The following is a 15,194-nucleotide window of genomic DNA, read 5'->3' as shown; positions in this document are numbered from 1 at the left end:
CTCTCTCTCTCTCTCTCTCTCTCTCTCTCTCTCTCTCTCTCTCTCTCTCTCTCTCTCTCTCTCTCTCTCTCTCTCTCTCTCTCTCTCTCTCTCTCTCTCTCTCTCTCTCTCTCTCTCTCTCTCTCTCAATTCAATTCAATTCAAGGGGCTTTATTGGCATGGGAAACATGTGCTTCTCTCTCTCTCTCTCTCTCTCTCTCTCTCTCTCTCTCTCTCTCTCTCTCTCTCTCTCTCTCTCTCTCTCTCTCTCTCTCTCTCTCTCTCTCTCTCTCTCTCTCTCTCTCTCTCTCTCTCTCTCTCTCTCTCTCTCTCTCTCTCTCTCTCTCTCTCTCTCTCTCTCTCTCTCTCTCTCCATCCCTCTCTCTCATGACAGCAGAGAATACGCAGTCAATACTAATACACCCGGGGACGCCAATTACCGGGCAAAAAAGGTAACTAAATGTCAACATAAACACATCTGGTGGTTAAATCTACATCTTGTGAAAAATAACATGAACCATCACTGACAAATAAGTTATACTTCAAAAGATATCCTTCAGCTTCAGTTTGATATTGGTTACAACAGCGAACATGTTTCTGTATATCTGCACACTCTTCAAAAAAAGTGTTCCAAAAGAGTTCTTCGGCTGTCCCCATAGGAGAACTCTTTTTGGTTCCAGGTAGAACTCTTTTGGGTTCCATGTAGAACCCTCTGTAGAAATTGTTTTTCGTGCAACCATAAAGGGTTCTTCAAAGGGTTCTCCTATGGGGACAGCCGAAGAACCCTTTCAGGTTCTAGGTAGCACCTTTTTGTGGAAACTTACAGGTCGGATTTTTAGGGGATTTAGGGTTCGGAAGTGTGCCCATTTTTATCCGGTAAGCCAGCCGTCTAAGAAAATGTACAGAGGAGGAAAGAAAGGGAGAAGAAATAAGAGAGAGAGGAGGGGGGAGAAAGAGAGGGACCATGACAGTGTCAGACAGGTAAAACAGAGATGGGAGGAAGAGAGGCAGTGGAGGAGGGAGGCAAAGAGATTGAAAGAGAAGATTAGAACATGAGAGAGACAGAGAGATAGAACACATACTGACCCCTGCCTCGTATGTGTTATCAGTGAGAGGAGTAAAGCTAGTATGAGAGATGAATTAAACCCATGGCTTGGCTGAGGTTCCCTCTCTGTGTTTCAGCCACCATGATTAATCCAACACGGTGTGCGTGTTTGAGTGTGTGTGTCCGCAATCAGGCTGCAGCCGCTGGTAACCTGCTTAGCTAAGATGAATACAGAGTGGGCAGTGGGTTGGGGCTTGGGTGTGTTTATACCCCCAATGCAGAGCACCCCCACACGTTTACATATTCACCCTATTGAGGGATTATGACACTGACATAATGGAGCGTTCCCATTCAAGCCTATATTTAGATCCATGTGTTAAGATCCAAGCGGCTCTGATACTTGATTTAAAAACACATTTGACCCCTGAAAGTGGAGCACATGAATATGGAACAGATAGAGACAGCTCTATGGCGATATCTGCGCTGTTGTGAAAGCAATTCAGTCCACATACTGCACCTAATATAAGAGTCCTACAGTATATGTATAAGAGGCATAATGTGACACAGTACAGTACAACCACTAGGCTTGATCGGATCATTTTCATATTGTATTTAGACTCTTCTCTGAGCTATGAGCTAGCACCTGTCCATGGACCTCTCTGCCTATAGGCTCACCTCTCCTGGAAGAGTTTGGAGGGAATGAGTCCAGCACGGAGGTTGCTGTCGCCCACCCGTTTGGCCTGCCACCAGGTGGGGTCGTCCTGGGTTACCACCTGCAGGATGTCACCTCGCTTGAAGGGAAGTCCCGCCTCCTGACAGGGCGTGGCCTTGTCATCAGCAGGGATGTAGTCAAACAGGGCCCTCATGTAGACCTGAGAGACCACACAGACACACAGACACACAGACACACACACACACACACACACACACACACACACACACACACACACACACACACACACACACACACACACACACACACACACACACACACACACACACACTGTTAAACCATCTCAGAAATACATATGGTATGTATAGAAAATAATTGACAGATCACCTCAAACTAGAGAGAGGGAAAGTAATGATTTTGCAAATAGATTTCAGAATCACAGTCTATCTGTGCATGTTTCTGTGTGTGTGCATGAACAACATGTGCACACAACATACACGATATATACTAACGTATGTGGATACCCCTTCAAATGAGTGGATTTCACTATTTTAGCCACACCCCGTACTGATAGATGTATAAAATCAAGCACACAGCCATGCAATCTCTATAGACAAACATTGGCAGTAGAATGGCCTTACTGAAGAGCTCTGTGACTTTCAACGTGGCACCGTCATAGGATGCCACCTTTCCAACAAGTCAGTTTGTCAAATTTCTGCCGTGCTAGAGCTGCCCCGGTCAACTGTAAGTGCTGTTGTTGTGAAGTGGAAACGTCTTGGAGCAACAAGACTCAGCCACGAAGTGCTAAACCACACAAGCTCACAGAACGGGACCGCCGAGTGCTGAAACACGTAGCGTGTAAAAATGGTCTGTCCTCAGTTGCAACACTCACTACCGAGTTCAAAACAGCCTCTGGAAGCAACGTCAGCACAAAACTATTCGTCTGGAGCTTCATGAAATGGGTTTCCATGGCCGAGCAGCCACACACAAGCTTAAGATTACCATGTGCAATGCCAAGCGTCGGCTGGAGTGGTGTAAAGCTCGCCGCCATTGGACTCTGGAGCAGTGGAAACGAGTTCTATGGAGTGATGAATCACACTTCACCATCTGGCAGTCCTTTGGACAAATCTGGGTTTGGTGGATGCCAGGTGAACACTACCTATCCCAATGCATAGTGCCAACTGTAAAGTTTGGTGGAGGAGGAATAATGGTGAGGGGCTGTTTTTCTTGGTTCGGACTAGGCCCCGTAGTTCCAGTGTAGGGAAATCTTAACGCTACAGCATACAATGACATTCTAGACGATTCTGTACTTCCAACTTTGTGGCAACAGTTTGGGGAAGGCCCTTTCCTGTTTAAGCATGACAATTCCCTGTGCAAAAAGCAAGGTCCATACAGAAATGATTTGTCGAGATTGGTGTGGAAGAACTTGACTGGCCTGCACAGAGACCTAACCTCAACCTCATCAAACACCTTTAGAATGAATTAGAACTCTGACTGCAAGCCAGGCCCAATCGCTCAAAATCAGTGCCCAACCTCTTGTCCTCGCAGCAACGTTCAAACATCTAGTGGAAATCCTTCCCATAAGTGTGGAGGCTGTTATAGCAGCAAAGGGGGGCAAACTCCATATTAATGCCCATGATTTTGAAATGAGATGTTCGACGAGCAGGTGTCCACATACCTTTGGTCATGTAGTGTATCTGAAACATGTCTCAAATTACACCTACACATCTCAGTGCTTGTTGGCACAAACTGTTTCAATTCGTCTGCCATTGACTCTACTGCTGTATGTGTGAGCTTGAACCATGGCTGTTCAGTATTCAGACCCTTCCTCCATTCCAGAGCAGCTGTGTCTGTGTTTGTCTGTACTGAGTGTGCCCAGACAGTTGTGTTGTGTTCCTCACCTTGCTCTCCTTCAGATGGTCCTCCTCCTTAATGGCTGGGATTATCTTCAGGGTGATGGAGCCCTGAGACTGGGACTGAAGGGCAACACACAGAGAGGAGCAGGATGTTAGCTTCACAGAAATACAATTCGAACACAATTTCAACTCCTGCATCTTCCCAGCAGAGTTGATACTGCATGTATTGCCAACAGAAATCAAAGGAAAACAGTGCTGTTGGTGCTGGTGGTCTAAAATAACAGGAAGACATAACGTATTCTTCTCTAGTCTCACCAGAAGCTGACTGATCTCATCAGGTCTCTTGTGAATGATGGAGATGCCGTTGACCTCCCGTAGCTCGTCTCCTACATGGACCAGTCCTGGATGGAGGGGAGGAGGTGGTGAGGGGAGACAACAGGCGAGCTGGAGTAGAGATCTATGCCTGGGTTCCTATTCCCTATATAGTGCACTCCTTTTGACCAGGGCCTATAGAATCTGGTCAAAAGTAGTGGACTGTATAGGGATTAGGGTGCCGTTTGGGTTGCACCCCATATCGTGTATCGAGGAGATCTTGCACAGCACTGTATCAGTAGCAGGTGTACTATATCTATCATACCGCTATTAACTGGGATGAGATATGGACAATAGGGCTTGGGAGTGGTGGTATCACTCTCCTCAGTCATGATCTACTGCAGTCACATCATTGAAACCTGACAAAGAGGGATGAGCGATAGGATCAATTAATCTCATCACTGCTCAGAGAGGGCAGAGAGGAAGAGAGGAAGAGAGGGCAGAGAGGGCAGAGAGGGAGAGAGGGCAGAGAGGGAGAGAGGAAGAGAGGACAGAAAGGTAGAGAGGGAGAGAGGGCAGAGAGGGAGAGAGGAAGAGAGGACAGAAAGGGAGAGAGGGAGAGAGGGCAGAGAGGGAGAGAGGAAGAGAGGACAGAAAGGGAGAGAGGGAGGGAGGGCAGAGAGGGAGAAGGGGAGAGAGGGAGGGAGGGCACAGAGGGAAAGAGGGAGAAAGGGAGCGAGGAAGGGAGGGCAGAGAGGGAGAGAGGGATGATATGAAGAAACAGACAAGCACACAATGTACTGTACAGTACAGAGAAACAAACAGACGGTAATGCCCCTTTTTCTAATGACCCCCCCCCCCCCACACACACACACTAAACACACACCAAACATAATAAAGACACGCACGTCTCCCTCCCAATGTGCAGATGGTATTTCCATGGTAACAGCAGCGGTCAGCTCGTTGGAGAGAGTGTGTAGTGTGTGATATGTGATTGGCTCTCAAGGGAAAGAGAACACAGCTTCAAACAGCCTGATAACCACAGAGATCCTCGTCTGTCTGTCTGTCTACCAACGTCTCGCTCTCGCTATGCTGCTGCTTTAATCTCTGCAACATCTCAGAATCATTAGTGGAGGATTCTCCCAGCTGTAGCTGGATACAGGATGTTACCAATAAAATGTATATCCACTGACATACTTTAGGCTACAGTATACCGCTGCATAGAAGGCCATATATGTTCAGACTTCTGATTATTTGTCTAAGTTACATCGTCTCGGTTAGCCTTGCCTTCAGACATATCATGTCTGGTAATATTATCTGAGCAGTCCATAGATCTCATTTGATCTCATTTGTCTGTGCAAGTTCCCGAGGAGGGGGATGATGAATCAAGACGTATCAGACAGTATGGGTTAAGACCAGACACAGAGAGGGACAGAATCACTCACCACTCCGGTCTGCAGCTCCGCCCCTCATGATGCGGGCCACGATCACAGACCCTGTGGTCTCATCCCGTCTGATGGTGGCCCCCTGGGAACAGAGAGATGATCGTTTCCTCCTCCCGGGATTGTATCCTCATTCTTCCCATCTCTTTTCTCTTATTTTATTTGTTTCTTTAACGATCAATCAATCAACACAGCACCAGTCCCACTTCCCACTTCCATATATATCTCCTCATCCCCTCGTCCTCTCATCCTCGACCATTTTATCTCTTTCCCCCATCCCCCTGTCATCCTCTCTGTTACAATGGCTCACCAGTGGCTCCTTGTTCTTGACCAGTCTGACGATCTTCACTGACTCCTCCTCCAGCTCGTCCTCGAAGTCGTCAGGCAGCGGTGGCAACACGGGGTCAAAGTTCTTCTGAGCAACCGTGTCATGAACGGACAAAACTGCCTGATGAGAGATAGCAGAGAGAGAAGGATTAATGTTAGAATTCATAAAGAAAATGATGTACTTTTTACTCCATACATTTTCCCTGACATCCAAAAGTACTCTTTACAGTTTGAATGCTTAGCAGGACAGGTAAACGTTCACACACTTATCAAGAGAACCTCCCTGGTCATCCCTACTGCCTCTGATCTAGGGGACTCACTAAACACATGCTTCGTTTGTAAGTTATGTTTGATTTGGAGCGTGTCCCCTGGCTATCTGTAACTTTTAAAACACTAGAAAATTTGGCCTTCTGCTTTGCTTAATATAAGGAATTTGAAGTGATTTATACTACTACTTTTGATACTTCAGTATATTTAAAACCAAATACTTTTAGACTTTTACAAGTAGAATTTTACTGGGTGACTTTCACTTTTACTTGTGTAATTTTCTATTAAGGTATCTTTACTTCTACTCAAGTATGACAATTGGGTACTTTTTCCACCATTGATTCTGAGTATACCAAATATTAGGAACACCTTTGAATACTCAGTGTACATAGAGATTGACATAGATCGAGCGATCCAATACATATGGATGCATGAATAGCCACCCCACCTTCCATAACCAGGTCTCTATGTGTGTATGGGTGTTCTGTTTACCTTGAGATGGGGGGACATCAACAGCTGTAGGAGTTCCTTCTCCTCAACACTCATTGGTCCACTCTGCAGCTCCTCTGCCACCTGCCAATCACAACAGAGCTGTCAGTCAGACCATGACCTCTGACCTGGAATTAACCTGTGTGTCCAACAGTGTGGGCTTGGGATATAACTGAAAAATATAGCCGATATATACTGAAAGTGTAGCAGACTATTAGCAGTAATAGTCTAGAATAGAATCAACAAATATAGATATATACTGTAGAGTTGTATGGCTGTTGCCTAAAGCAGCAAATATACAGTGTGTGCTTGCACACACAAATACACACACAGGAGAATAAGCAGCCAGGACTTATGGCTCAGCACTTTTCCACTTAACTGGCGTGAGGAGAGAGAGGAGAGGCAGGAAGTGGAGAGAGTTTCATTAGTGTTAAGATGAATCAGCACTTTCAGACCACAACACATTACCGTACTGTAACTCTATAAATCTCCATACCTTTACTACCTGCATCTACCGCTCCTCTGTCTCAGCAAACACACTGGGACTGATTCTATTGGACGGGCGCTTCACACTTCGGCAGTGTGTGTGTGGTGTGTGTGTGTTCCTTGTTTGTGTGTGTGTCTGTGTGCGTGTGCTTTGTTGAACTTACATCCTCAGCCAAAGAGGCGGCGCTGTGAAGGACAGGTGTAGGACTCTGGCGCTCGTACTGCCTCAGCTTCTCATGGATCTGCAACATGTAGCCAATCACCGGAGAGGTCAGGGAGGTCAAACACACACACACACGCACACATACACAAATTTAACAACATAAGTATACCATAAATCCCATTAACATTGGCAACATTCCCACCCAGCAGGGGCCCAACTTTCACTGGGGATGGGGGGGAGATGCCTCCCCAAAATTCTGAATTTGCCTTTTTGTCCCTCTAGTTTAATAATTGGAATGTGATACAAAAAGAGGCATCGGTGTGCTTTAGGACCATGCGGATGCCTCCGAGCGGTCGGGTAGGCTGTTTCGAGTGTTTATCCAACTGGATAAAATAAATACTGTATATATATACTGTACCAGTCAAAAGTTTGGACACACCTACTCATTCCAGGGTTTTTCTTTATTTTGTCTATTTTCTACATTGTAGAATAATAGTGAAGACATCAAAACTATGAAATAACACATGGATGTAACCATGTAGTCACCAAAAAAGTGTTAAACAAATCAAAACATATTTTATATTTGAGATTCTTCAAAGTAGCCACCCTTTGCCTTGATGACAGCTTTACACACTCTTGACATTCTCTCAACCAGTTTCATGAGGTAGTCACCTGGAATGCATTTCAATTAACATTTCTTTCCTTCTTAATGTGTTTGAGCCAATCAGTTGTGTTGTGACAGACGATAGCTCTATTTGGTAAACGACCAAGTCCATATTATGGCAAGAACAGCTAAAATATTCAAAGAGAAACGACAGTCCATCATTACTTTAAGACATGAAGGTCAGTCAATGCAGTCGCAAAAACCATCAAGATGAATCTGGCTCTCACGAGGACCGTCACAGGAAAGGAAGACCCAGAGTTACCTCTGCTGCAGAGAATAAGTTCAAGTAACAGACACATCTCAACATCAACTGTTCAGAGGAGACTGCGTGAATCAGGCCTTCATGGTCGAATTGTTGCAAAGAAACTACTACTAAAGGACACCAATAAGAAGAAGAGACTTGCTTGGGCCAAGAAACACGAGCAATAGACATTCGACCGGTGGAAATCTGTCCATTGGTCTGATGAGTCCAAATTTGAGATTTTTGGTTCCAACTGTCGTGCCTTTGTGAGACGTAGAGTAGGTGAACAGATGATATCCCCATGTATGGGTCCCACCGTGAAGCATGGAGGAGGAGGTGTGATGGTGTGGGGGTGCTTTGTTGATGACACTGTCAGTGATTTATTTAGAATTCAAGGTACATTTAACCAGCATGGCTACCACAACATTCTGCAGTGATACGCCATCACATCTGGTTTGCGCTTAGTGGGACAATTTTTTCCCCCAACAGGACAATCACCCTAAACACACCTCCTGGCTGTGTAAGGGCTATTTGACCAATAGGGAGAGTGATGGAGTGCTGCATCAGATGACCCGGCCTCCACAATCACCCAAGCTCAACCCAATTGAGATGGTTTTGGATGAGTTCAACCGCAGAGTGAAGGAAAAGCAGCCAACAAGTGCTCAGCATTTGTGGGAACTCCTTCAAGACTGTTGGAAAAGCATTACCCATGAAGCTGGTTGAGAGAATACCAAGAGTGTGCAAAGCTATCATCAAGGCAAATGGTAGCTACCTTGAAGAATCTCAAATGTAAAATATATTTTGATTTGTTTAACACTTTTTTGGTTACTACATGATTCCATGTGTGTTATTTCATAGTTTTGATGTCCTCAATATTATTCTACAAGAAAACAGTTCAAATAAAGAAAAACTCTTGAATGAGTAGGTGTGTTCAAACTTTTGAGTGGTACTATTTATATATAGACTGCTCAAAAAAATAAAGGGAACACTTAAACAACACAATGTAACTCCAAGTCAATCACACTTCTGTGAAATCAAACTGTCCACTTAGGAAGCAACACTGATTGACAATAAATTTCACATGCTGTTGTGCAAATGGAATAGACAAAAGGTGGAAATTATAGGCAATTAGCAAGACACCCCCAATAAAGGAGTGGTTCTGCAGGTGGTGACCACAGACCACTTCTCAGTTCCTATGCTTCCTGGCTGATGTTTTGGTCACTTTTGAATGCTGGCGGTGCTTTCACTCTAGTGGTAGCATGAGACGGAGTCTACAACCCACACAAGTGGCTCAGGTAGTGCAGCTCATCCAGGATGGCACATCAATGCGAGCTGTGGCAAGAAGGTTTGCTGTGTCTGTCAGCGTAGTGTCCAGAGCATGGAGGCGCTACCAGGAGACAGGCCAGTACATCAGGAGACGTGGAGGAGGCCGTAGGAGGGCAACAACCCAGCAGCAGGACCGCTACCTCCGCCTTTGTGCAAGGAGGAGCACTGCCAGAGCCCTGCAAAATGACCTCCAGCAGGCCACAGATGTGCCAAATGTGCACGACAGTGTATATATATATATAGTTATGTCCCCCGCACTTCTAAAACCAACGTTTTGCCTCTGCCACCCAGTCTTATGTGTACCTTCATGAGGTAGCCCAGGCTCTTCTCACTGAATACATCTTTGAGGAAGACCATGTCCTCCTTGTGGTTGGCATCAGGACGCAGCTGGGACGTCAGCAGGGCCAGAGTCTCGTGCAGGCCTGTGGAGAGGAGGGAGGGTGAAGGAACTGGGATCCGTCTTTGTTTACATCCTCAGATCCGACGGAGTAATGTAATATATAATGATAGATACCATTTAGCAGACGCTTTTATCCAAAGAGATTTTCAGTCATGCATGCATACATTTTACATAGGGGTGGTCCTGGGAATCAAACCCACTACCCTGGCCAACTAAGCCTGGGATTCGATTTTGATGCACAAAGGTTGGAGCATGTGTGGTGTATTTAATCTTACCTGTGCCTGCTGAGAGTACCGGCATGGCTTCTTTCATGGGTCAGCAAAAAGGTGAGGTCTGGCAGAGAGAAGCAGAGAAAATGGATGAAAATGAGTCACATACTCCCTTTAGTTCTCTTCATCTCATACACACTGTGTTTTCCTGAAGAGGATGTCACTGGGTGAAAACTGTTTAAGGGCTTTGCAGGCAGTTTTAGGTGATCCTAAAAGTACTGCATACTCTAAAGATGTGTGTATCTCAGTGTGTGTGTGTGTGTGTGTGTGTGTGTGTGTGTGTGTGTGTGTGTGTGTGTGTGTGTGTGTGTGTGTGTGTGTGTGTGTGTGTGTGTGTGTGTGTGTGTGTGTGTGTGTGTGTGTGTGTGTGTGTGTGTGTGTGTGTGTCTGGAACAGATGTGCTGGGATCTGGAGAGCGGTAGACTCTTAATGGTGCCAGTACATCCTCTATAGACAGGTTCTAGCCTGCGTATTAGACTTCCTGTGCAGTAACCAGCCAACGCCTCACCTCAGTGTGTGTGTGTGTGTGTGTGTGTGTGTGTGTGTGTGTGTGTGTGTGTGTGTGTGTGTGTGTGTGTGTGTGTGTGTGTGTGTGTGTGTGTGTGTGTGTGTGTGTGTGTGTGTGTGTGTGTGTGTGTGTGTGTGTGTTAACAAGATAGAGATGTAAAGTAGCGTGATACACTCTCAATGCGGGCACCATTCATCACATTGACTGCCAGCACCGTGTCCACCGTGCTGTGGGCTCCAGGGTATTTTGGCATTTTATTAGGATCCCCATTAGCTGTTGCAAAAGCAGCAGCTACACTTCCTGGGGTCCACACAAAACATGACACATTATACAGAACGACATAATACAGAACATCATTAGACAAGAACAGCTCAAGGACAGAACTACATACATTTTAAAAAGGCACATGTAGCCTACATATCAATACATACACACCAACTATCTAGGTCAAATAGGGGAGAGGCGTTGTGCCGTGAGGTGTTGCTTTATCTGTTTTTTGAAACCAGGTTTGCTGTTTATTTGAGCAATATGAGATGGAAGGAAGTTCCATGCAATAAGGGCTCTATATAATACTGTACGTTTTCTTGAATTTGTTCTGGATTTGGGGACTATGAAAAGACCCCTGGTGGCATGTATGTTGGGATAAGTGTGTGTGTCAGAGCTGTGTGTAAGTTGACTATGCAAACAATTTGGGATTTTCAACATATTAATGTTTCTTATAAAAAGAAGAAGTGATGCAGTCAGTCTCTCCTCAACTCTTAGCCAAGAGAGACTGGCATGCATAGTATTTATATCATCCCTCTGATTACAATTAAGAGCAAAATGTGCCGTTCTGTTCTGGGCCAGTTGCAGCTTAACTAGGTACTTCCTTGCAGCACTGGACCACACGACTGGACAATAATCAATATTAGACAAAACTAGAGCCTGCAGAACTTGCTTTTTGGAGTGTGGTGTCAAAAAAGCAGAGCATCTCTTTAGAACGGCTAGACCTATCCCCATCTTTGCAACCATTGAATCTATATGTTTTGACCATGAAGGTTTACAATCTAAGGTAACGCCAAGTAATTTAGTCTCCTCAATTTGTTCAACAGCCACACCATTCATTTCCAGATTCAGCTGAGGTCTAGCACATTTGTACCAAATGCAATGTTCTTAGTTTTAGAGACGTTCAGGACCAGTTTATTACTGGCCACCCATTCCAAAACAGACCGCAACTCTTTGTTATGGGTTTTGGTGACTTCATTAGCTGTGGTTGCTGATGCGTATATGGTTGAATCATCAGTATACATGGACACACATGCTTTGTTTAATTCCAGTGGCAGGTCATTGGTAAAAATAGAAAAGAGTATAGGGCCTAGAGAGCTGCCCTGCGATACACCACACTTTACATGTTTGACATTAGAGACGCTTCCATTAAAGAAAACCCTTTGAGTTCTATTAGATAGATGGCTCTGAATCCACGATATGGCAGAGGTTGAAAAGCCATAGCACTTAAGTTTTTTCAACAACAGGTTATGGTCAATAATATCAAAGGCTGCACTGAAATCTAACAGTACAGCTCCCACAATCTTCTTATTATCAATTTCTTCAACCAATCATCAGTCATTTGTGTCAGTGCAGTACATGTTGAGTGCCCTTCTCTATAAGCATGCTGAAAGTCTGTTGTTAATTTGTTTTCCAACAGTTTGCTAAGAGCTGGCAGCAAGCGTATACAGTGGGGAGAAGAAGTATTTGATACACTGCCGATTTTGCAGGTTTTCCTACTTACAAAGCATGTAGAGGTCTGTAATTTTTATCATAGGTACACTTCAACTGTGAGAGGCGGAATCTTAAACAAAAATCCAGAAAATCACATTGTATGATTTTTAAGTAATTAATTTGCATTTTATTGCATGACATAAGTATTTGATACATCCGAAAAGCAGAACTTAATATTTGGTACAGAAGCCTTTGTTTGCAATTACAGAGATCATACGTTTCCTGTAGTTCTTGACCAGGTTTGCACACACTGCAGCAGGGATTTTGGCCCACTCCTCCATACAGATCTTCTCCAGATCCTTCAGGTTTCGGGGCTGTCGCTGGGCAATACGGACTTTCAGCTCCCTCCAAAGATTTTCTATTGTGTTCAGGTCTGGAGACTGGCTAGGCCACTCCAGGACCTTGAGATGCTTCTTACGGAGCCACTCCTTAGTTGCCCTGGCTGTGTGTTTCGGGTTGTTGTCATGCTGGAAGACCCAGCCACGACCCATCTTCAATGCTTTTACTGAGGGAAGGAGGTTGTTGGCCAAGATCTCGCGATACATGGCCCCATCCATCCTCCCCTCAATACGGTGCAGTCGTCCTGTCCCCTTTGCAGAAAAGCATCCCCAAAGAATGATGTTTCCACGTCCAGGCTTCACGGTTGGGATGGTGTTCTTGGGGTTGTACTCATCCTTCTTCTTCCTCCAAACACGGCGAGTGGAGTTTAGACCAAAAAGCTCTATTTTTGTCTCATCAGACCACATGACCTTCTCCCATTCCTCCTCTGGATCATCCAGATGGTCATTGGCAATTTTCAGACGGGCCTGGACATGCGCTGGCTTGAGCAGGGGGACCTTGCGTGCACTGCAGGATTTTAATCTATGACGGCGTAGTGTGTTACTAATGGTTTACTTTGAGACTGTGGTCCCAGCTCTCTTCAGGTCATTGACCAGGTCCTGCCGTGTAGTTCTGGGCTAATCCCTCACCTTCCTCATGATCATTGATGCCCCACGAGGTGAGATCTTGCATGGAGCCCCAGACCGAGGGTGATTGACCGTCATCTTGAACTTCTTCCATTTTCAAATAATTGCGCCAACAGTTGTTGCCTTCTCACCAAGCTGCTTGCCTATTGTCCTGTAGCCCATCCCAGCCTTGTGCAGGTCTACAATTTACCCCTGATGTCCTTACACATCTCTCTGGTCTTGGCCATTGTGGAGAGGTTGGAGTCTGTTTGATTGAGTGTGTGGACAGGTGTCTTTTATACAGGTAACGAGTTCAAACAGGTGCAGTTAATACAGGTAATGAGTGGAGAACAGGAGGGCTTCTTAAAGAAAAACTAACAGGTCTGTGAGAGCCGGAATTCTTACTGGTTGGTAGGTGATCAAATACTTATGTCATGCAATAAAATGCAAATTAATTACTTAAAAATCATACAATGTGATTTTCTATCTTTGTGTTAGATTCCGTCTCTCACAGTTGAAGTGTACCTATGATAAAAAATTACAGACCTCTACATGTTTTGTAAGTAGGAAAACCTGCAAAATTGGCAGTGTATCAAATACTTGTTCTCCCCACTGTAGGTCTGCTGTTAGAATCAGTAAAGGCTGCTGTCACGCTCTGACCATAGTTTGCTTTGTATGTTTTATGTTTTGTTTGGTCAGGGTGTGATCAGAGTGGGCATTCTATGTTGTATGTCTGGTTTGTCTATTTCTATGTGTTTGGCCTGATATGGTTCTCAATCAGAGACAGGTGTTTTGCGTTGTCTCTGATTGGGAACCATATTTAGGTAGCTTGTTTTGTATTGTGGGTTGTGGGTTATTGTCTATATGTTAGTTGCCTGTGTCTGCACTTTTGATATATAGCTTCACGTTCGTTTTGTTGTTTTTGTATAGTTTGTTTAGTGTTCTTCGTTTCATTAAAATTAGAAGAATGTATTCAAATCACGCTGCGCCTTGGTCCTCCTCTCTTCCACATTACGACGAACGTGACAGAATAACCCACCATCAATGGACCAAGCAGCGTGAAATGGAGGAACAGCGCTTTGTGGAGAAATGGACTTGGGAGGAGATTCTGAACGGTAAGGGACCCTGGGCACAGGCTGGTGAATATCGCCGCCCAAAAGCTGAGCTGGAGGTAGCGAAAGCGGAGAGGCGGCGGTATGAGGAGGCTGCACGTAAGCGCGGCTGGAAGCCAGAGAGGCAGCCCCAAAAATGTCTTGGGAGGGGGGAACACGGGGAGTGTGGCTAAGCCAGGTAGGAGACCTGAGCCAACTCCCCGTGCTTACCGTGGAGAGAGAGCGACCGGGCAGGCACTGTGTTATGCAGAGATGCGCACGGTGTCCCAGGTGCGCAGGCATAGCCCGGTGCGGTACATAACAGCGCCTCGTATCGGCCAGGCTAGATTGGACATCGAGCCAGGTGCCATGAAACCGGCTTTACGCATCTGGTCACCAGTGCGTCTCTTTGGGCCGGGGTACATGGCACCAGCCCTACGCATGGGCTGTGCTGGCGAACCGGGGACACCATGCGTCAGGCTGGTGCCATGTACCCCGGCCCAAAGAGACGCACTGGTGACCAGATGCGTAGAGCCGGTTTCATGGAACCAGCCCTACGCATGGTGTCCCCGGTTCGCCAGCACAGCCCAGTGCGGGCTATTCCACCTCGCCGCACTGGCCTGGCTACGGGGAGCATTCAGCCAGGTAGGGTTGGGCAGGCTCGGTGCTCGAGACCTGTAGTGCGCCTCCACGGTCCGGTTTATCCGGTGCCTTCTCCACGCACCAGTCCGCCTGTGACAGCCCCTCGCACCAGCCCAGTACCACCAGTGCCTACACCACGCACCATGCTTCCTGTGCATCTCCAGAGCCCTGTACACCCTGTTTCTCCTCCCCGCACTCGCCTGGAGGTGCGTGTCCCCAGCCCAGTACCACCAGTGCCGGCACCACGCACCAGGCTTATAGTGCGCCTCGGCAGTCCAGTATGCCCTGTTCCTTCTCCCCGCACTCGCCTTG

At 46.0% G+C, this 15,194-nt stretch overlaps 1 protein-coding gene across 5 annotated transcripts in view; it reads right to left on the bottom strand.

The window, feature by feature from the left end:
• LOC139579243 (MAGUK p55 subfamily member 3-like) overlaps positions 1-15,194 on the bottom strand; it is a 47,218-nt gene that overhangs the window by 9,147 nt on the left and 22,877 nt on the right. For all 5 annotated transcript variants that reach the window (XM_071407742.1, XM_071407734.1, XM_071407766.1 and 2 more), the window contains exons 2-11: positions 9,946-10,003; positions 9,574-9,692; positions 7,041-7,118; positions 6,394-6,474; positions 5,618-5,755; positions 5,311-5,392; positions 3,869-3,954; positions 3,599-3,673; positions 1,700-1,896; positions 804-868 (exon numbers count right to left, since the gene is read on the bottom strand). In XM_071407742.1, coding sequence (XP_071263843.1) covers positions 804-868; positions 1,700-1,896; positions 3,599-3,673; positions 3,869-3,954; positions 5,311-5,392; positions 5,618-5,755; positions 6,394-6,474; positions 7,041-7,118; positions 9,574-9,692; positions 9,946-9,982 — 958 coding nt within the window. In that variant the 5' untranslated portion in view covers positions 9,983-10,003. The remainder of the gene's footprint in view (positions 1-803; positions 869-1,699; positions 1,897-3,598; positions 3,674-3,868; positions 3,955-5,310; positions 5,393-5,617; positions 5,756-6,393; positions 6,475-7,040; positions 7,119-9,573; positions 9,693-9,945; positions 10,004-15,194) is intronic.

The sequence above is a fragment of the Salvelinus alpinus genome, chromosome 1, assembly GCF_045679555.1.
Source record: "Salvelinus alpinus chromosome 1, SLU_Salpinus.1, whole genome shotgun sequence".
In the NCBI taxonomy this organism is placed as follows: Eukaryota; Metazoa; Chordata; class Actinopteri; order Salmoniformes; family Salmonidae; genus Salvelinus; species Salvelinus alpinus.
This window is presented reverse-complemented; position numbering and strand designations above follow the sequence as displayed.